The sequence below is a fragment of the Furipterus horrens genome, unplaced genomic scaffold (genome assembly GCF_987537825.1).
Source record: "Furipterus horrens unplaced genomic scaffold, mFurHor1.1.pri manual_scaffold_4, whole genome shotgun sequence".
Classification (NCBI taxonomy): Eukaryota; Metazoa; Chordata; class Mammalia; order Chiroptera; family Furipteridae; genus Furipterus; species Furipterus horrens.
In genome coordinates, this window is record NW_028327174.1 from 201,842,197 (window position 1) to 201,859,816 (window position 17,620).

Consider the following 17,620-nt stretch of genomic DNA (forward strand, 5'->3'; position numbering starts at 1 on the left):
TTACCTCTTTAATTTTAGAAGCAAGTTCCTGCCTTTCTTTTGAAACCTGGGCAATTTTTTCATCTAATTCTTGCCTCTGGGAAAAATCAGAATGCCATCATTAAAATGAAATGAGCATTTTAAAATGCCTTCCAACGGCCCGCTTCACTTCAGAAGGGTGGGCCTACACCTGACCTGTGACAAACTCACCCAGCTCCTTTTCTCTTCACAAGGCAGGCCCTTGTCCAGAGTCGGGCTCAGCTACCCCACGACACTGCCGCCCCGCGTCCGTCCTTACGCTGGCACCAGCCCAGTCCCACTGCGCATGCCCCATGCAGCCGCCCAGTCACAGCTAACGGACGCTCCCAGGAGGGTGTCCCCAGCAGCCTCCCCGCCCCCCGCTTTCCCTCCTGTGCTCCTTGGATAAGGTCTCAGCCCAGGAACCCCACGGCGCCCCACCCACAGGCCGTGACCCAGGCATGGGCCCCAGGGGCCGCCTCTGTCTGCACTGGGCCTTGGCCTTGCCCTCGCGTGTGGCCCCTCAAGGCGAGCCTTGCGCTTCCTCCAGGACCCGTGAGTAGGACACCTCTATTTCAGCCTCTCTCCTGGCCTGCTGCCGACCCCTGCTCGCCTTCCCACACCCTGTGCTCCACTTAGCAGTCCATGTGAATTTGATAAATTCTTCACACTATGGAGGCTTCCCTTAGGTCCAGTGTATGCCACGTAAGCTACTTCTGAGCACCCCAACCCTTGGGTCCCATTCTGTACTCGTTTCCAGGTGGTTCAAGTGTGGCCATCAATCACACCTCATCACCTCTGGCCAAGTGACAGGCATGTGATACAGAGCAGTCAGTCACGGCAGCCAGTCCCCTACAAGCAGCAATCACAGCTGCCTGCACGCCGAGGGGCTCGCCCGAGTGGCCCCTTGGAGCTGACGCACAGGCAGCAGGCGGCTTTCTCTGCCTGTGGCTTTCCTGAGCCAGGGTGGCGGAGCCCACACATGCTGGGGCGCACATCTTCCCTGGGAGGAGAAATGACTGACACCCAAACAAGCCAACCACAGGTGGAGAAATGACATCACTGGCGGAAGGTGCTCCGCTCATAGATGTCCCAGGTCTAGATGCCAGTGACTTCCTTTCTGTCTGACTTAACCTGAATTGAGCCTTTTTACCTTGCAGTCCAGAGACCTAAGGGATTCAGAACAGCGTTAACAGAGGGCAGGCAGCAGCAAGCTGCAGCCGGTGGTCAAACCCAGCTCACCAGCGAGCGGTTCCCGTAAATCACGTTCTGTTGGAACACAGCCACACCCCTTTGTTTGTGAATCTTCTGCTGCCTCGGCGCTACTGTGGCAGAGCCGAGCCATCGAAACAGCGACCTGCCAAGTCTAAACCACCTCACTATCTTGACCTTTCCGAAAGTTTGTGAAACACTAATGTAAGGCATACCACTGTTTTTACACATTTTTTATCAACAAGCTATGCTGTTCCAAAGTGAAAAATGGCATCAAATACTCATCTAGCTCGTGCACCTATGATTTATTAAAAAACATTAAGCAGTCCTGCCTCGTGTGGCTCAGTGGACTGAGCACCAGCCTGCAAACCAGAGGGCTGCTGGTTCGATTCCTGGTTAGGCCACAGGCCTGGGTTGCAGGCCAGGTCCCCAGTTGTGGGGGTGTGAGAAAGGCAACTGATGGATGTTTCTCTTCCTCTCCTTCTCCCTCTCTTCCCCTCTAAAAATAAATAAAAAACATCTTTAAAAAAAATTAACCAAAGAATGTTTCGATACCTCTATTAACCTCCCATGCCGGCACAAAGCGCGCTGGCGGGAAAGTTCATCTAGCTGATGGTCCAGATAGTCCTTCCTTCTGTGCATCTCCTGGACATAAGAAGGTAAGTCTTTTTCTAACAACAACAAGAAAAGATAAAGAGTTAGATGCCAGTTCTAACACACGCACACACAACAACGAGAAGACAAACTAGTCCTCAGAGCCAGACTGTTTCCAGAGCCCCCACAACACAGCGAGCGACACCAGCGTGGCCCTGGCTCAGTACTCACTCATTCTGTGGTTCACCAGGTTGTCCAAGCTGAACCTCAGGACCTCGTTATTAATAGACTTCTCTGGGCCCAGACGGACTAAATTGATGTCTCCACAGTTTCCTGTCGATAAAGATCACACTTACGAGACTGATAAGGGCACCACCTCCCACTTCTGTCGATTGTGACAGGGATTTCTAAGCAAATGTATCAACAATCACAGAAGGGAGAGAACATGAACTATCGTAACAAAACACTTGAAACTCCACTAGCGGCTTCATACACATTATTTCAGAGATTCTTCATAAAAAGCCTGTAAAGTAAGAATTTATCATTCCTACCTAATAAAAGCTAGCAAGGTCATATATAAACACTACATTGCAGAGATGAGATTTTATCATACCATTTCTCAAATTATATTTTTCAGAACATTTCCATGATCAAATACTTTTGAAAAAGGACAAGTTAAAACAGATTTCTTAACTACAGGACGTTTCAAAAATATATAAAGATTTTGACATATTAAAACACTTTTGAATTTCTAAAACAACCTTATTTGATCACCAGCCCTTTCCTGCAGAAGACTCAGAGCAAAGCTTCGAAGCCCCACTCCACGTCGCATCCTGCCCCACCAACGAGGAGCGCCCCCTAACTTACACCAGACACCCCTGACACTGCGGGCGGGCCCTGAGCGGGGAAGACAGACTCCGGGGGCCACGCACGAGCGAACGCTGAGCAGCAGAGCCTAGAGCCCTGCGCCCCATGGCCCCCCTGAGGGCGAGGGGGAGAAGCATCACTGCCTCCTGCTTAGCTGTTTTGTAATTTACATTCAATAAAATGCAGAGATTTAAAGGCCCTAAGTTCTACAGAGTCTGACAAATGCCTACACTGGCAGAAGTACCATTCCAATCAAAACAGAGCAGCTTTACAACGCAGGCATGGATCGCGGGGCCCACGGGAGGGCAACAGGCCCGAGAGGGGCAGCAGGACGGGAAAGCAGCGCACCTGCCCGGTCCCGGCTGAGCGGGGACACTGACTCTCTCCTGGGGCTTTCCAACCGCAGGCGCCTGCTACATGCAAATTTGGAGTCACACATAATACGCGGCGGCCCTCAGAAATACAGCTGAGATGTAAGAAAGGAGAACACAAGAAACGACTTTATACCAACGTATTTAAAAACCTAAGATAAAGTAAAATTCTTTTTGAACATGTGAATGAGCAAATCTCTCTCAAATCCAGAAAATGTGACAAGAGCTGTAACAATTAAAGACCTTTAGACAGTAGATAAAAACTTACCTATTTGTCAAAAACAGTCAAAAAAAAACAGAACACTGAAAACAAATTAACCTTCAAGGAACAGTTAGTCTGTCTTATACAAAACATTCCAAAGAAAAAATAAACTACCCCCAACTCCATTTTTAAAGTTTGTGTATCTTCAATACTAAAACTAAAAAATTACATATAACAAAGAAAAATTACAGGCTGGCATCATTTATGAATAGTAATTTTAAAAACTCTAAATAAAACATTAGCAATCCAAGCATGTGTTAAAAAACAGTGATGCATGACCAAGTTGGCTTTCTTTTAATAATCAAAGCTATCTTCCGGGCCAAGATGGAGGCCTAGACAGACACGCTGCATCTCCCTCCACAACTAATAAGGAACACAACCACCTCAGAACTAGAGACAACCAGAAGTTCCAGAAAATCTAGTTGCATGGAAGTCCAGCAAACAAAGATATAAAGAAGAAATACTCATCCAGACAGGTAGGAGGACCGGAGAGGACTCGGTGTGGTGGTGGTGGCAGCGGCAGGCCGGTGGAAAGCATGCTCACACATTTTAAAAAATCAGGAGGGACACCTGGGGAGCACTCCCAGCACCAGACCAGACTGCGCAGCTCACGGTCCCAGCGCCGGGGAAAATCAAGCCTCATTGCTTCTGACTGTGCAGACCAGTGGGGGTTGGAGCGGAGGCAGAAACTGCTGGTCTCTCAGCAGAGTCCGCTTGTTTAAAGGGTCCCCACAGTCCTAGAACATCAGAGACCCTCCCACTTTGGGAACGACAGCCAAGGCAGCAGCTAGAGGGGCACCAGTCCCATATGGAAGTGGGAGAGGTGCCTGGAAAGGGGCGAGTGCTGGGCAGGCGGCACTGTTCCCTCTCATCCCCTCTCCCACAGACAGCACCACAACGTGGTTAAACGGGTCACCCTGTACTGACAAAACCTAAGGCTTCACCACTTACAATGTAACAGGAGCGACAGCTCTGCCTGGGACGCGGAGGCAAACACACAGAGGAGCCTGTCAAGATGAGGAGACAGAGAAGTATGGCCCAAAAGGGGGAATGGATCTAGGTTCCAGTAGGAGAACTAAGCAACGAGGAGATAGCCAACCTAACAGATGAGGAGATAGAAAACCCAACAGATGCAGAGTTCAAAACACTGGTGATAAAGATGCTCACAGGCTTGACAGACATGCTTGAGTACGGCAAATGCATAAGGGAAGAAGTGAAGATTATTCTAAGTAAAGCAAAGGAAAATCCAGTCAATCAGTATAAAACGAGAAAACAAGAATTGAAAAAAATGAGGGGAGGCTTAGGAACCTCTGGGACAACTTTAAATGTGCCAACATCCAAATCATAGGGGTGCCAGAAGGAGAAGAGGAAGAGCAAGAAACTGGAAACCTATCTGAAAAAATAGTTAAAGTAAATTTACCTAATTTGGTGAAGGAAATAGACATTCAAGCCCAGAAAGCACAGAGTCCCAAACAAGATGAATGCAAAGAGGACTGCACCAAGACACATCATAATGAATATGCCAAAGGTAAAAGATAAAGAGAGAATCTTAAAAAAGCAGCAAGAGAAAAGCAGTTAGTTACCTACAGGGGACTTCCCATAAGACTGTCAGTTGGATTTCTCAAGAAACTTTGCAGGGTAGAAGGGATTGGCAAGAAATATTCAAAGTCATGAAAAGCAGGACCTCCAGACAAGATTGCTCTACCCAGCAAGCTATCATTTAGAATCAAAGGGCAGATAAAGTGCTTCCCAGAGCAGAAAAAACTAAAGGAGTTCATCATCATAAACTATTATTATATGTTAAAGGGAATCGGTCCACGTGGCAATGGCGCATGTAACTCAGCCCTGCCCGGGGCACTTCCCTGGGTGCAGGGAACCGGTCCGCGCGGCAATGGCGCATGTAACTCAGCCCTGCCCGGGGCACTTCCCTGGGTGCAGGGAACCGGTCCGCGCGGCAATGGCGCATGTAACTCAGCCCTGCCCGGGGCACTTCCCTGGGTGCAGGGAACCGGTCCGCGCGGCAATGGCGCATGTAGCTCAGCCCTGATCCGGAAAACCGACAGGCGCGAGGCGGCGCCCAGGAGCCAGGCCCGCACAGCGGCTCTCCCTGGGAACCAGGCCTGCGCTGTACCTGGACTGCGCACAAGCTTGCTTTTGCTAAAACTCCCTCGCCCTGAGCTGAGAACAACACATGTCTGGTGGATAACCTTGAAGTAACTTCTTAAGGTCTATTCTGAGCTGTTTCAGGGACAGGACGTGGCCAGCTCGCCCATCCTTATCGCCCCCTGGCATGCACAACGTCCTCTCCTTTTTATCTGTAAGCAGTAACCATTCAAAGCAACTTTAGCATGAGAATATGTGACTCTCTTGGATGTAATCCACCAGGAAAGCAATAAAAGCCCGTCCAGGCAAGGGTCGGGCGCTCTCACTTAGAGGGACCCCTCTGTCCCTTCTCTCCACAGGATTCGTAGAGCCCATGTGAATTTGTTCGTCCTCATCCGCAATGCCATGGACCCCGCTGGTCAGTCTACAACAATATGAAATGTTAAAGGGACTTATTTTTATTTAAGAAAAAAATCAAAACTATGAATAAACTGACAAAAAATACAAGTCTATCAACAATTGAGTCTAAAAAAACAAACTAAGCAAACAAGTAGAACAGAGACAGGATCCTGGATACAGAGAACAATCTGATGGCTGCCAGATGGGAGGGGGTGTGGGGGATGGGTGAAGAGGGGAGGGACTAAGAAGCACAAACAGGCAGTCACAGAGCCGCCATGGAGCAGCCAAAGCACTTACACGCATGACCCACGGACATGAACAATGGTGGGTGGGGGGTGTTTGGAGGGGCAAAGGGAAAAATTGGGATAACTGTAGTGGCACAATCTATACAACATTATTGACACAACGGGAGAGACCCCAACTGTCCGTCAGCAGGGAGCCGGCACACCGCGCCCCCACAGGCACTGCCCGCAGCAGCAGCAGCCGCAGAGGACGGTGCAGACGACAGGCTGTGCAGTCCCCAGCGTCACACACTAACGGCAGCTGCGAGGGCTGCAGCCTGACAACGTGCTGTAAGCTGTACAAGCCCACGAATGCTATCTGCAGGTGCTACACATCTACACGCTGCGAAAAGCAACACGCAGGGGATCCCCCAGAATAACAGTGGTGCGTCCTGGCTCCTCTGGGGCTGGGTGTGGCCATGTGAGGAGGCTCTGGCGAAAAGGAAGTCAGAGGAGGCACTACTGGGACTGAAAACAAGGCCGGGATGCCCCCTGGGTCCTCTCCCCACCCTTCCCACAGGACTCTGCTGCTGGATGCGACGGCTGGGCGGAAGCCGCCATCTAGGAGCATGGGAAGCACCACGGCGCGAGGCCACACGCGGCGGAGCAGGACCGAGGGGGCGCGGCCCGACCGGCCCATCTCTGGCCTCCCGAGTCTGAGTAGGAGAGCAGCTTCCACCCTATTCAGCTACTGGACCAGTGTTACTCCCACGCGCAGCCGCGCCCAGCCCTCACCACGGGACACGGAGCGTGGTCAGGGAAGGCGGCACAGGGGCCTGCAGAGCAGCCTGACACAGAGCCTGCCCGCACCGCTGGGGGGGGGGGGGGGGGCTGAGGAGGAGTGCAAGTAAACAGGAATTCCTGAATCACCTGTGGTCATTCTCTTCACCAACGTCACCAGGGCTGAAAAGGTGGCCCTGCGGGCACCTGCCACCCGACAGCCCAGCGTCCCCCCCAGGATGTGCACACGGAGGGCTGTGTGCCCTCAGCTCACGGGATGGCTGTGGGAACTGCTGACCCAGCACGCACAGCTGTTCAGTCGTTAAATGCCTACTGAGCCCCAGCTGCTGGGCCCGCACCAGGAAGCCACAGCGAGGGGTGCCCTCGGGGAGGGCGCCGCCTCCCAGCTGTGCCGAGCTAGCTGCTGTAGGCCCAAAGGCCCGCGGGCCCCCCTGCCCTCAGACCCCTCCCCAGGCTGGTCCCAAAGCGCCCCATTCCCTCTGAGCGCCTCCCTCACCAGCACGTGACAGCGCCGAGGGCCCCAGGCGGTGCGGGAAAGCGCCCGCACCACGCCTCCCTCCCGGAGAGCAGACAGCTCTGCACGGCCAGCTCCCTCCCTCCGCTCCCCCCACGGACCGTCCCTCGAGCCGTGCTGCTGCAACGCCAGTCCTCAGCACGGCCCGGCCCGGAGGGGACGCTCGGCCATGTGTGCTGAAAGAATCACCAAGGACAAAGGGGCTGCAGCCTCACAGACAACTTAGGACCAGACCTGCGTGGTCGTCACTCAAAGCTGCTCACACTGAACACCAGAAACAGAACAAGGACAGAGTAAAGCCAACGGAACAGCGTACCCATGGGGTGGTTCTTGTTTCTGCACCTCTCCTTGAACTGGAGGATGATTTTCTTCATCAGCTCGTCCACGGCCGCGTTGGAAGGCGCGCACACGAGCACGCGGTTCTGCTTGATCTTGGCATTCGAGTTCTCATCGAAGTAGCCCCTCCTCTGGACCGCGATTCGCCGCAGCAGCAGACAGACAAGCAAACAAACAGACCGATGAGCCATGCCACGTCATCTGGTCCCTCTCCTGCTTCCACAGGCGCTTACGAGGCCCCTCCCAGAGTGACAAACACCTAAAAGCCTCCCCAGCTGACTGCACAGCGGCCCCAGCACAGGGCCTCGCCCCGGCTGGCTTCCGGGCGCCTCGCCTTCCTAGTCACTGGCGTCACTGAGCTGCAGTCAACCCGGCCAGCAGGCAGCTGCCCGGGGAGACAGGCCGGACGGTCTCCCGGCAGGGGTGCCCCACCGTGAAGCCAGCACACTGCCGTCTGGCCCTCAGGAGGTTTCCCCCAGGACGGCATTTCTGCCCTTTTCCCCTCTTAGCGCCTTCTCTCCCCTGGCGACCCGTCTCTGGTAAAGCCCTGCACGGCATCAGAAAGGCACCCAGATGTGGGGAGGCGTGCCGCTGGGACCCTTGCCCCTAGTCACAGCCCCCGACCCGCACGTCTACCTCTGTCAGCAGGTGGTACAGGAGGCCCACAATGGTCTTCGACTTCCCTGTCCCAGGCGGCCCGTGAATGAGGCAGATCTTGGCCACCACCGGGGAGTGCTTCACCATGGCGTACGCCGTCTCTATCGCCTTCCTCTGGTCCTCGTTGTAGTCTTTTAAGTAGGTCATCTACGCAGAAGATGTGCGTGAGCGTGGCAGAGCAAGACTCTGAAGGGACCCACTCTCCACCTAAAAAGCACTTTCACTGCTGGGAAGAAGGGTGCTAAGGAGTGTCGGCAGGCTCCAGCCCAGCAACACTACAACTGTGTTTTCACTTGATTCTCATCAAGACGATGACAGCAGCCCCGGCTGGTGTGGCTCCGTTGGTTGGAGTGCTGCCCCGCAAACCAAAAGGTCACCCGTTCAATTCTCGGTCATGGCATAGGCCCGGGCTCCAGCTGGGCCATGTCAGAGGCAACCAGCTGATCAATATTCCTCTCTCAGCAATGTTTCTCTTCCTCTTTCTCCCTCCCCTCCCCTCTCTCTAAAAATAAATAAAATCTTTTAAAAACAGATGATGGCAATAGGCTATTCTAGACTCCTCTGCTGTTTCTTCTTGATTCCTCCCATTTTAGTTTTTCTTTCCTTCGTGAAAACAGGTGACACAGTGCGAGCACGTGGATTTGGGGTCAGATCTGAGTATAAACGCCAGTTTTACTCACAAGCTAAGTCTCTTAAAACTAACCTCTCACAGCCCAGGCTTTGTTACCCTTTAAATTTGGAATGCCGAAGGGCGAGGACTGACTGAGACGAAGCACACAGAGGCCCTCGCACACAGCAGCAGGTCACAAAACCTCTTTCCTTTGGCCTTTCTCGGTGCTGACTTCCTGGAACTTACAGGCCCCTCTTCCAGCGAGGAGCGCGCTCACACAGCGGCAACCTCGTCGGCGCAACTGTAACAGCACCGCTCAGCGCCCTCCGGAGCGCGCACCACCGCACACACTCAGGCAGGACGCCCCCTCACAGGCCCACGTGGCCCTCCCAGCGCGCGGCCGGCCTCCCCCAACGCACACACGGCAACGGTAAAGACAGCCCACCCCGCCCGGCCCCCCTGTGCGCACCCAGCGAGGGTGTCTGCGGCAGACACGCAGGAACCCGCGGCAGATAAGCAGCACTCGACGCCTGAACGCCCTGACGGGGCTCCCTGACTCCCCGCCATCGCACCACCGTCACTCACAGTTCTCTCGGACTTTGTCGTCAGTAAGTCTTTCGTGCAGAAGTCCATGGGGTTCGGGTTCAGAATAGCTCTGGCCAGCTGGTTCCGGCCACTCAACAAAGTCATGGCTTTCAGTTTCCTCTGTGTAGTTACCAGAGAGCTGATCACAACACATCTTACATATTCATGCAGACTCACTGGCAGAGCCTCTTGAGTCTGGATGCAAAGGGTGCACTCGTATCTCCCATTACGCACTAGGATCAAGAAAGAGAAAGCAATTTCAGTTACCAGTGAATAACAGTCTCCAGTTAAACAGATTATTCAAAAATAGTATTCGACGACAGCCCTGGCTAAGGCACCTAACGTCCCTGAGCCTCGGCTTCCTGACGCGCAGGAACACACAATTCCTCCTGCTCTGCAGGGCTCTGGGGAGGACGGGTAATGTGACAGCAAGGGTAAGGCACGCAGCAGGCACTTGTCGGATTCAAGCCAACATTACTGCTGCTCTGCTACCCCAGGGAGACAAGTCCCTGCCGCCCAAGGAAACAGTAAACCCCTCAAATTGCCTCCCACTTAATTATATGTTCAGTCTTCAAATTAACAATGAGCCACAAAACCAAGCTTGAAATGTGATTTAAGATATAACAAACCAACGCCTTACAGGCTGTTTCCTAACAAACATGACAGACGGAGAAACGCATCCTAAGGGGAGGACATTACAAAATAAAGCTTTTCAGTTATGAGCTTAGAGCAATAAACATGGACCTTCTCCAGACGAGTCTAGAAAAACTGAAAAAGGGCTGAGGCAAGTAATCAACCTGGCAAATACAGGTCCAATAAACGACAGCTGACCCTTGAACAACGCAGGGGTTAGGGGCACCAACCCTCCTCGCAGAGCTGAGAACCCACGCGTAACTTCTGACTCCCCAAACACGTAACTGCCGAGTGCCTGCTGTCGGCCAGCAGCCTCACCTGTGACACAGTCGGTTAACACGTATTTGTGTGTCCTATGTGTTTATGCTGTATTCTTAAAATAAGGCTGGAGAAAAAACATTACTATGAAAATCACAAGGAAAATAAATTTACAGTATTTATTGAAAAAGAGACGCGCACACAAGTGACCCACGCAGCTGAGGCCCGTCCTGTCCATGGGTCGGCCGCAGGGCAAACGCGCGGCTGCCACGGGCAGCACAGCAGGCGACGGATGCGAGCGGCGCGCCGACAGACCCCTCGGTACTTACTGACGGGCGCGCGGCGGAACTTGTGGATGTAAGCGCAGTGGTATTCGTGGAGGCCTTGGGTAGGGGCCCCCTCCACGTCTCTCCTCTCTCCGTTCCATCTTTCAGGAGCCAAGAACACCAAATCGTTCTCCTTTGGATGAAGCTGTTTAGACAGGGCACAATCCTCGAGAGAAACTACAGAACAATACGGAGTCAGCATTGACCTTAACAGAATTTCCCTAAGTAAAGTTAACTTACAGGACCCTAAAACCTGTGCTAAGTCCCAGCACGTAGGAAGCACTAGTAATCCACACACATACTTCAAAAGCGTTAAGTCTACAAATACTGATTATACAGAACCATCACATTTTCTTAAAAACTGCTAAAAACGCAAACTAGATGAAAACACAATATTCAGAAGTAGCTGATACATTTCCTTTCCTTGACATTTATTTTAGTTTTTAATCAAGAAATTTTCTGTTTCCTTCCTCACTTTCAAAAATCCCAGGGGAAAATCCAGACACAGACCCACGTACGTGGGAGAATTCTGAGCCTGCCAGTGGTGTAGCAAACCAGGGAAAAGGGCCATGTGCACTAAACGGGGCTGGGAAACCAGAGCAAGCCCCAGAGTCACCGACTCCGGTGGCAACACGCTGAGCTCAATCAACCACGAGGTCCTGGCGCTGGGCAGCCTGAACCACTACATCACAAAAGCTTTTAAAATGCGGCACACGAGAAATATTTATTTGAAGGCATCAGAGAGCACATACAACAGCGAAGAATTACTCTGTTTAGCTGCAGGAAGGGGTGAGCCCAGTATTTCCCTACAAACATGTGAACGGTGCTGAGAGTTGCAGCCCAGGGGCCGAGCAACACCTGGGATGACCTTGTTGGACCAGAGAGACCGCAGCTGGAGCAGGGCCTGCACAAAGTGAGGGAGGTCCCTGGCAGCCCTCCTGCTTCAGGTTAGGACCATGGAGATCTACACCCACACATGAAGCTGCAAGTCGCCTGGTGCTTCAGAAAAAACCCAGCCCCGTAAACTAGATCAGGAGGAGCCCACCTTTAGTGCCCCCAGGAGCCTGGTGGAAGGAAGCAAAGGGAAACCCGGTCTGCAGGGACACAGGGTACCATCCCAGGGGTCAAATGGTTTTCACAAACAGCTTTCCTGAGACACACAGAGCAGGAGAAAGGGCCACGCGGGCGGCAGGAGCAGCGGCCAGAGGCCTGCACGGCCGCGGGACTCCACTCGCCCCGCAGCGTGCGGAGGCCGGCGGCAGCACCCGAGGTGGCGGGGCTGCGCAGAGCCCAGTCTTCTGAAGACTCTGCCTTATCTATGCAGACATTCAAAATACCTATTAAAACCATCAACCTGGATAAGTCAAGGATGTACACTGTAAGTTTTAGCCTAACTACTAAAATAGGAAAAGAAGGAAGATTTCTGAAATAGGAAAGAAAAAAGTGAAAAGTTGTTTGAAAATGGAAAAAAAATGCAAAGCAGCAATCAGCCAAACAGAAGGGAATAAATGCAATACAGAATTGGGTTCACTTGTTTCTACTATTTTTCATTTTACGGTTGGCTCCTTATTATTTGCCCCCGTTGACTTAAGGACTCAGAAGTCTCACACACCAAAAGAAAGCTCTCAAACAGGACCCGTGGGTCCTAAGCAGTCCGGGAGCTGACTTACGAAGGAGCCAATGACAATGGCCTGAAACAGGTGTTGAAGTCAATGCGCTTATAATGAAATTTTTAAAAAGCTCATCGGTCAGCACCAGTGCCTGCAGTGAATTAGGTCATTATTCTGAGAACAGGTCAGAGTCAAGTACTCACTCGACATTTCTTTATAATGTATAACGAAGAGTAAGCACATAATACGGAGATATTTCTCTTTACAGAACTACGCCACCCAGTAAATGAAGAAATGACCAAATAAAACTACCGCCATTTTATATCCTTGCATAAATTAATCAAGGACTCAAGCCTAAGAGCTGAAATATTACAAAAAGAAATCAGACATTAGGCATGTCCTTATAAAAGAAAATACCCACCACCTATGAAAGTTTTGCCAAAAATAATGAATCAAACTTGAATCCAATCAAACCCCCAGATCCAACAATCAATTTACAGAAAATGCAGGATTAAAAAAACACAGTGAACAACACAAAGGGATGCAACCAACAAAATGCAGACAGAGTCAACTCTGCAGGATCAATGACCCTATTTCTAAAGTACAGAGGAAAAGAAATTGAGAATTATAGTTAAAAAACCATGAGTGAATTTAATTTGAATATTAATTCAAACCAGCTGAAATAGTCAGTTATTTATGAAGAAACGGGAATTCTGAACACTAACTAGCTATCTGATATTAAGAAACTGTTAATATTTTAGCAAAAAATGTATTACTTTAGCCCTGGCTGCATGGCTCAGTGGATTGAGCATCGGCCTGCGAGCCAAGTGTCGCTGGTTCAATTCCCAGTCAGGGCACATGACTAGGTTGCACGTCAGGTCCCCAGTTAGGGGCACAAGTGAGAAGCAACCACACAGAAAAAAAAAAAATATATATATATATATATTACTTTATGATTTTTTATTTTATTTTCATAAAGAGGGGAAGGGAGAAAGAGAGGGAGAGAGACATCGATCGGCTGCCTCTCGCACACGCCCAGCCAGGGGCCTGGCCCGCAACCCAGGCCTGTGCCCTGACTGGGAATCGAACCAGCGACACTCTGGTTCAGCCGGCACTCAATCCACTGAGCCACACCAGCTAGGGCTTATTATGATTTTTAAGGAAATTACAAATGACAAAAAAATTTAACCAAAGAGAATCTGTAAAACTTCTCCACAGAAAACTGAAAGGAAACCTAAGTAACTGATGATAAACGCTTTATGCGTTACTTAGAAAATCAGTATTAGAAAGATGTCAGTTCTTAACAAGTTTTCACATTTTTTTATCTAAAATTGATACGGGAATGCAAAGGGACACAAATAGCCAGGGCCTTCATAAGGCAAGGCAAGGTGGAAGGACGAGTCACGGGATATTAAAACTGACCACAGAACCAGACTAAGCGATGAGGCCACGTGATACGGGCACGGATGATCCAATAAAGAAGAAATGAGTCCAGAAAAAGGTCCCCGCGTTAAACGGATCTGACTCTTCAGGATAAACGTGGCCTGTAGAGCACAGAGAAAGCAAACCCTCTAGAAAAGGGATTGGCGGACCTTTGCTGTCAAGAGTCAAACCTTTTCTTTGCAAGTCACGTATGGTGTCTGCTGCTTCCTCATCACTGCCGTTTGTAACCCTGACCGAGGGCACTACGAAAGCAGGGTGCGGGGCCGACCTGCTAACTGCAGTCTGCTGACACCTCTTCCTGAGGCTGGTTTAAGGTAGTACCTTCCTGACCCACAGCAGGTAACAGTTCCTAAACGGGGCACAGAGCACTGGCCACAGACACACACACACGCGTTTATGCTAAGAATACAAACTTCTTAAGAACAAATTAAGAATTTTTAGGGGGTGGGTTGGGTGGGGGAGAGAAATTAGGGGAAAAGGGGACAACTGTAATTGAAAAACCAAAAAAAAAAAAAAAAAAAAAAAATGAATCTTTAGGACATCACTGAGCGAGTCAAAACGCAAGCCCAAGCGGCAGAACGGCTCACATCCAGATTCTATAAAGAGCCGCTGCAAGTCAGTGAGAAGAAGACAGAAAATGAGTCAGAGCTGTGAACACGCACTTCCCCAAAGAGGGAATTAAAGCACCTACTAAATCTACGAGAAGTGCCCAGCCTCACTGACTGTGACAAGGGCTATCACAAAATAAAGCCACCAAAGGCCATCAGTACGTGCACCGTCAGGCCAGAACCAGCCCTGCAATCAACACAAACCTGACGGTGGAGACAGAGGCCCGGTGACTTCTCACACGCGGCTGCTGGGGTCCAATTCTGTACGGCAGGCTTGGCATCATCTCCCCACGCTGAACGCAGGCACACCCGAGACTCTGCGTGTCCCCCAACACGCGCACAACCACGATGCCCTCACGGGGCCACCTAGGGACAGGGACAGAGAGCGCCCAGGGCGCGGCTTGCACTGCACTGTGTGCAGAAGCTCAGGCAGCAGGCCCGAGGCGGCGACCGTCAGGAGGGCGGCTTAGCAGGCTGGTGGCCCTGGGTGCCTGGCTTTGGGGGCACCTCGCATCACGCGCCGGTGAGAACGGCTCGCTGCGCCTGACCCGTCTGCAGGAGGAGCGTGTTTATGACACACCCCGGCCCTCCTTCCGGAAGTGAGGCACTGAGGCCAGGCCGGAGTGTTCTGGGCACCAAGTCTCTAAGGAGCCTGCTGGTAGGAGGCACCTCGGCTGTGTCGTCACAGCGCACGAGCGGCAAAGCTACGCGTGACTCCGCGGGAGAGGGCTCGGGACGCGCTCTGCTGGCTCCGCCAGGCTGCCCCCGCGTGCCCTGCCCTCTGCTGACTGTGCTCTGCAGCCTCCGCCACAGCAAGTCACGGCCACAAGCCCGAGACACGTGCAGCTCTCTCAGCGGCTCGCCGAACCCGGGGACGGTCTGCAAACCCGACACACAGGGCAGAGCTGCAGGGAAACACCTGCCAGCGCGGAACCGGGACGCAGCCGCACAGGGATACGCCGACACAGCATGAAAAACCACCCCCTGCGCGCACAGAACGGCGAGCTGCGCAGGCGGGTTCCAGGCACCGGACCCAAGGGCTAGCGCTGCGCAAGTCTGTCCTACGACCAAGATAAAGGCCAGCTAGTGAGTGATTCAAGTATGATTCGCGACAACGCTTCCAAATTAAGAAGAAAAAACCTCCCTAATAGAAAAAGGGACAAAGGACACAATTGTCCCTGCTCCCCAAACCCCAATACTACAAACGAACAGGAAAGATCTGAGAACAAAAACCACAACCTCAAATGAGACATTTTCCTACATAAAATGGAAAAGTTTAAACCAGCAAATGATGGAGACACACACTCTTACATCCTGTGTGCAGAGGTGAAAATGACACTCCTTTTGGTGGGCAGAGTCAATACGAACCAAAGTCTCGAAATGAGCTGCTTCCCGTCTGACCCAGCACAAGATTTATTCAGCGTTTGGAACAGTGAAGAACTATAAATGATGTCCACGTCTAACTAGAAATAATCAGTCACATGCAACTATGGAATATGCTTACAGCGGAATAACTACAAATATTAACCTACTGTCATCACCCTCTTAAATAACTCTCAATCAGAGACAGCCACAACGCAGCAGATGAGAACAAGTCAAACGAAGCCTCACGAGGGCAGAAGCTGTTCTCATAACGGCCGCGTACCCAGCACCGCCTCTCACACGAGCAGACGGAATGTCCAGGGTGAGCTGACGGCATTTCACAGTCGATTCCGTAGAAAGAGTAACAATAACACGCAAACAGACTCTGCTCTGCGTACTTGCAGCAGCAACCCCACTCCTTCCCCCGCTGCATAAAGCCAATAAATGCCTGCTGGGGAAAGGGACGGTCACAGAACAGGTAAAAGGGCCCCGGCACACACACGCACACGCACACACACACACACACACACACACACACACAGCGGGCGAGCACAAAGCCTGGGAGGAAGACACAGGCCGGTACGTCCCTAGGACTGTCTCTGGGTGACCGGAACGGGGGGTGATGTCCGTCCCACTGCTGGCTGATAATTACCTGAATGTTCTGTAATGAACAAATAGTACCTTTCCCCCCAAACAGACACACACGCTTTTTTCTAAGGTGAATCTACGGAGTAGGACAGATTTCGGGGAGCAGGTAGGATTTATACTTATTTTGAAGAATCCTGGATATGTGGTTTATGTGTAACTAACACATAAATGTGACTCTGTGTTTCACACTAGTCATGACATGAGAAGACAGATGGCAGAAAGATTTACTCGAAGTCCAAAAACACTGTTACTACAATGCACCCCTCAGCCCGCCGAGCCCTGGTCACACGCCCTCTCCCATGCCCAGCTTCCATGGACAATCTGGCCTGTGGCATTCTATTTAGAGAATGATTAAACCCATACATTTTCTAGTCATAACTGTCCCAGTAATCATCCTCGTTAAGACTTTAAACATTCTTTGTTAAGAGGTTACAAATTCAGCTTAAGAACCCTATGTCCCAGAAAATTTAAACAACATTTCCTTGAATAGAAAGCTCCAATTATTACATGATATGGTCCTAGTTACACAAGAAAGAACTTACCCACAAACTCCCAGTACTTTTTGTATTCTGTAGGAAATTTTGTTAAATACAACACATAGAATCTTTCTCTATTTGGAGAGTTGACCCATTCCTGTGCTACCTATATAAGAAAAAACAAGAATCACATTAAGAAAGGCAGAAGAGCAACTTTCCAAAGTAAGCCACAATAAAACCCCGAACCCAGAGTCCCCGGCGATGGAAACATTAAAAATTAATGTGAGGCTTCCCATATCCTGTTCAGCACATAAGGATCTTAGAAGCTGTCGCTCCATCTTAACATGTAAAAAGCTGAACAAGGTGAAAAACTGACAACTCCTCTTATACTCAACACAGAAGTGAGGGTGCTGCCCCCCGACTGGAGACAGCCAGGTGGACACAGATCATCACAACTTACCAGAGCAGAACCCACAAGGAGAACTCTGGGTCAAGACGGGAAGACCTGACCTTTAACTGAGAAAGGGCGGGAGGCTCAGTAGGAACAATTCCAAATGTTAAAAACGTGGGTGAGTTGTACCTCCTGGAGCCCCACCGGGTCCCCACAGCGAGCACTGGAGGACACTCCCTTTGCTCCCAGCGGGCGAGGGCACAAGGAGCTGTTCTGAAGCACTGTTTGCCACGGCACCCCGAGCCTTTTACCTCAGCCTGCTCCGTGGGCACGTAT

General features: G+C 51.1%; 1 protein-coding gene across 1 annotated transcript in view; it reads right to left on the reverse strand.

Moving 5' to 3' along the window:
• Positions 1–17,620, reverse strand: part of SETX (senataxin) — a 51,544-nt gene that overhangs the window by 13,516 nt on the left and 20,408 nt on the right. Inside the window, exons 11-18 of the mRNA XM_090274932.1 lie at positions 16,960–17,059; positions 10,750–10,923; positions 9,530–9,762; positions 8,314–8,481; positions 7,658–7,808; positions 2,035–2,136; positions 1,765–1,880; positions 5–76 (exon numbers count right to left, since the gene is read on the reverse strand). Coding sequence (XP_090131058.1) covers positions 5–76; positions 1,765–1,880; positions 2,035–2,136; positions 7,658–7,808; positions 8,314–8,481; positions 9,530–9,762; positions 10,750–10,923; positions 16,960–17,059 — 1,116 coding nt within the window. The remainder of the gene's footprint in view (positions 1–4; positions 77–1,764; positions 1,881–2,034; positions 2,137–7,657; positions 7,809–8,313; positions 8,482–9,529; positions 9,763–10,749; positions 10,924–16,959; positions 17,060–17,620) is intronic.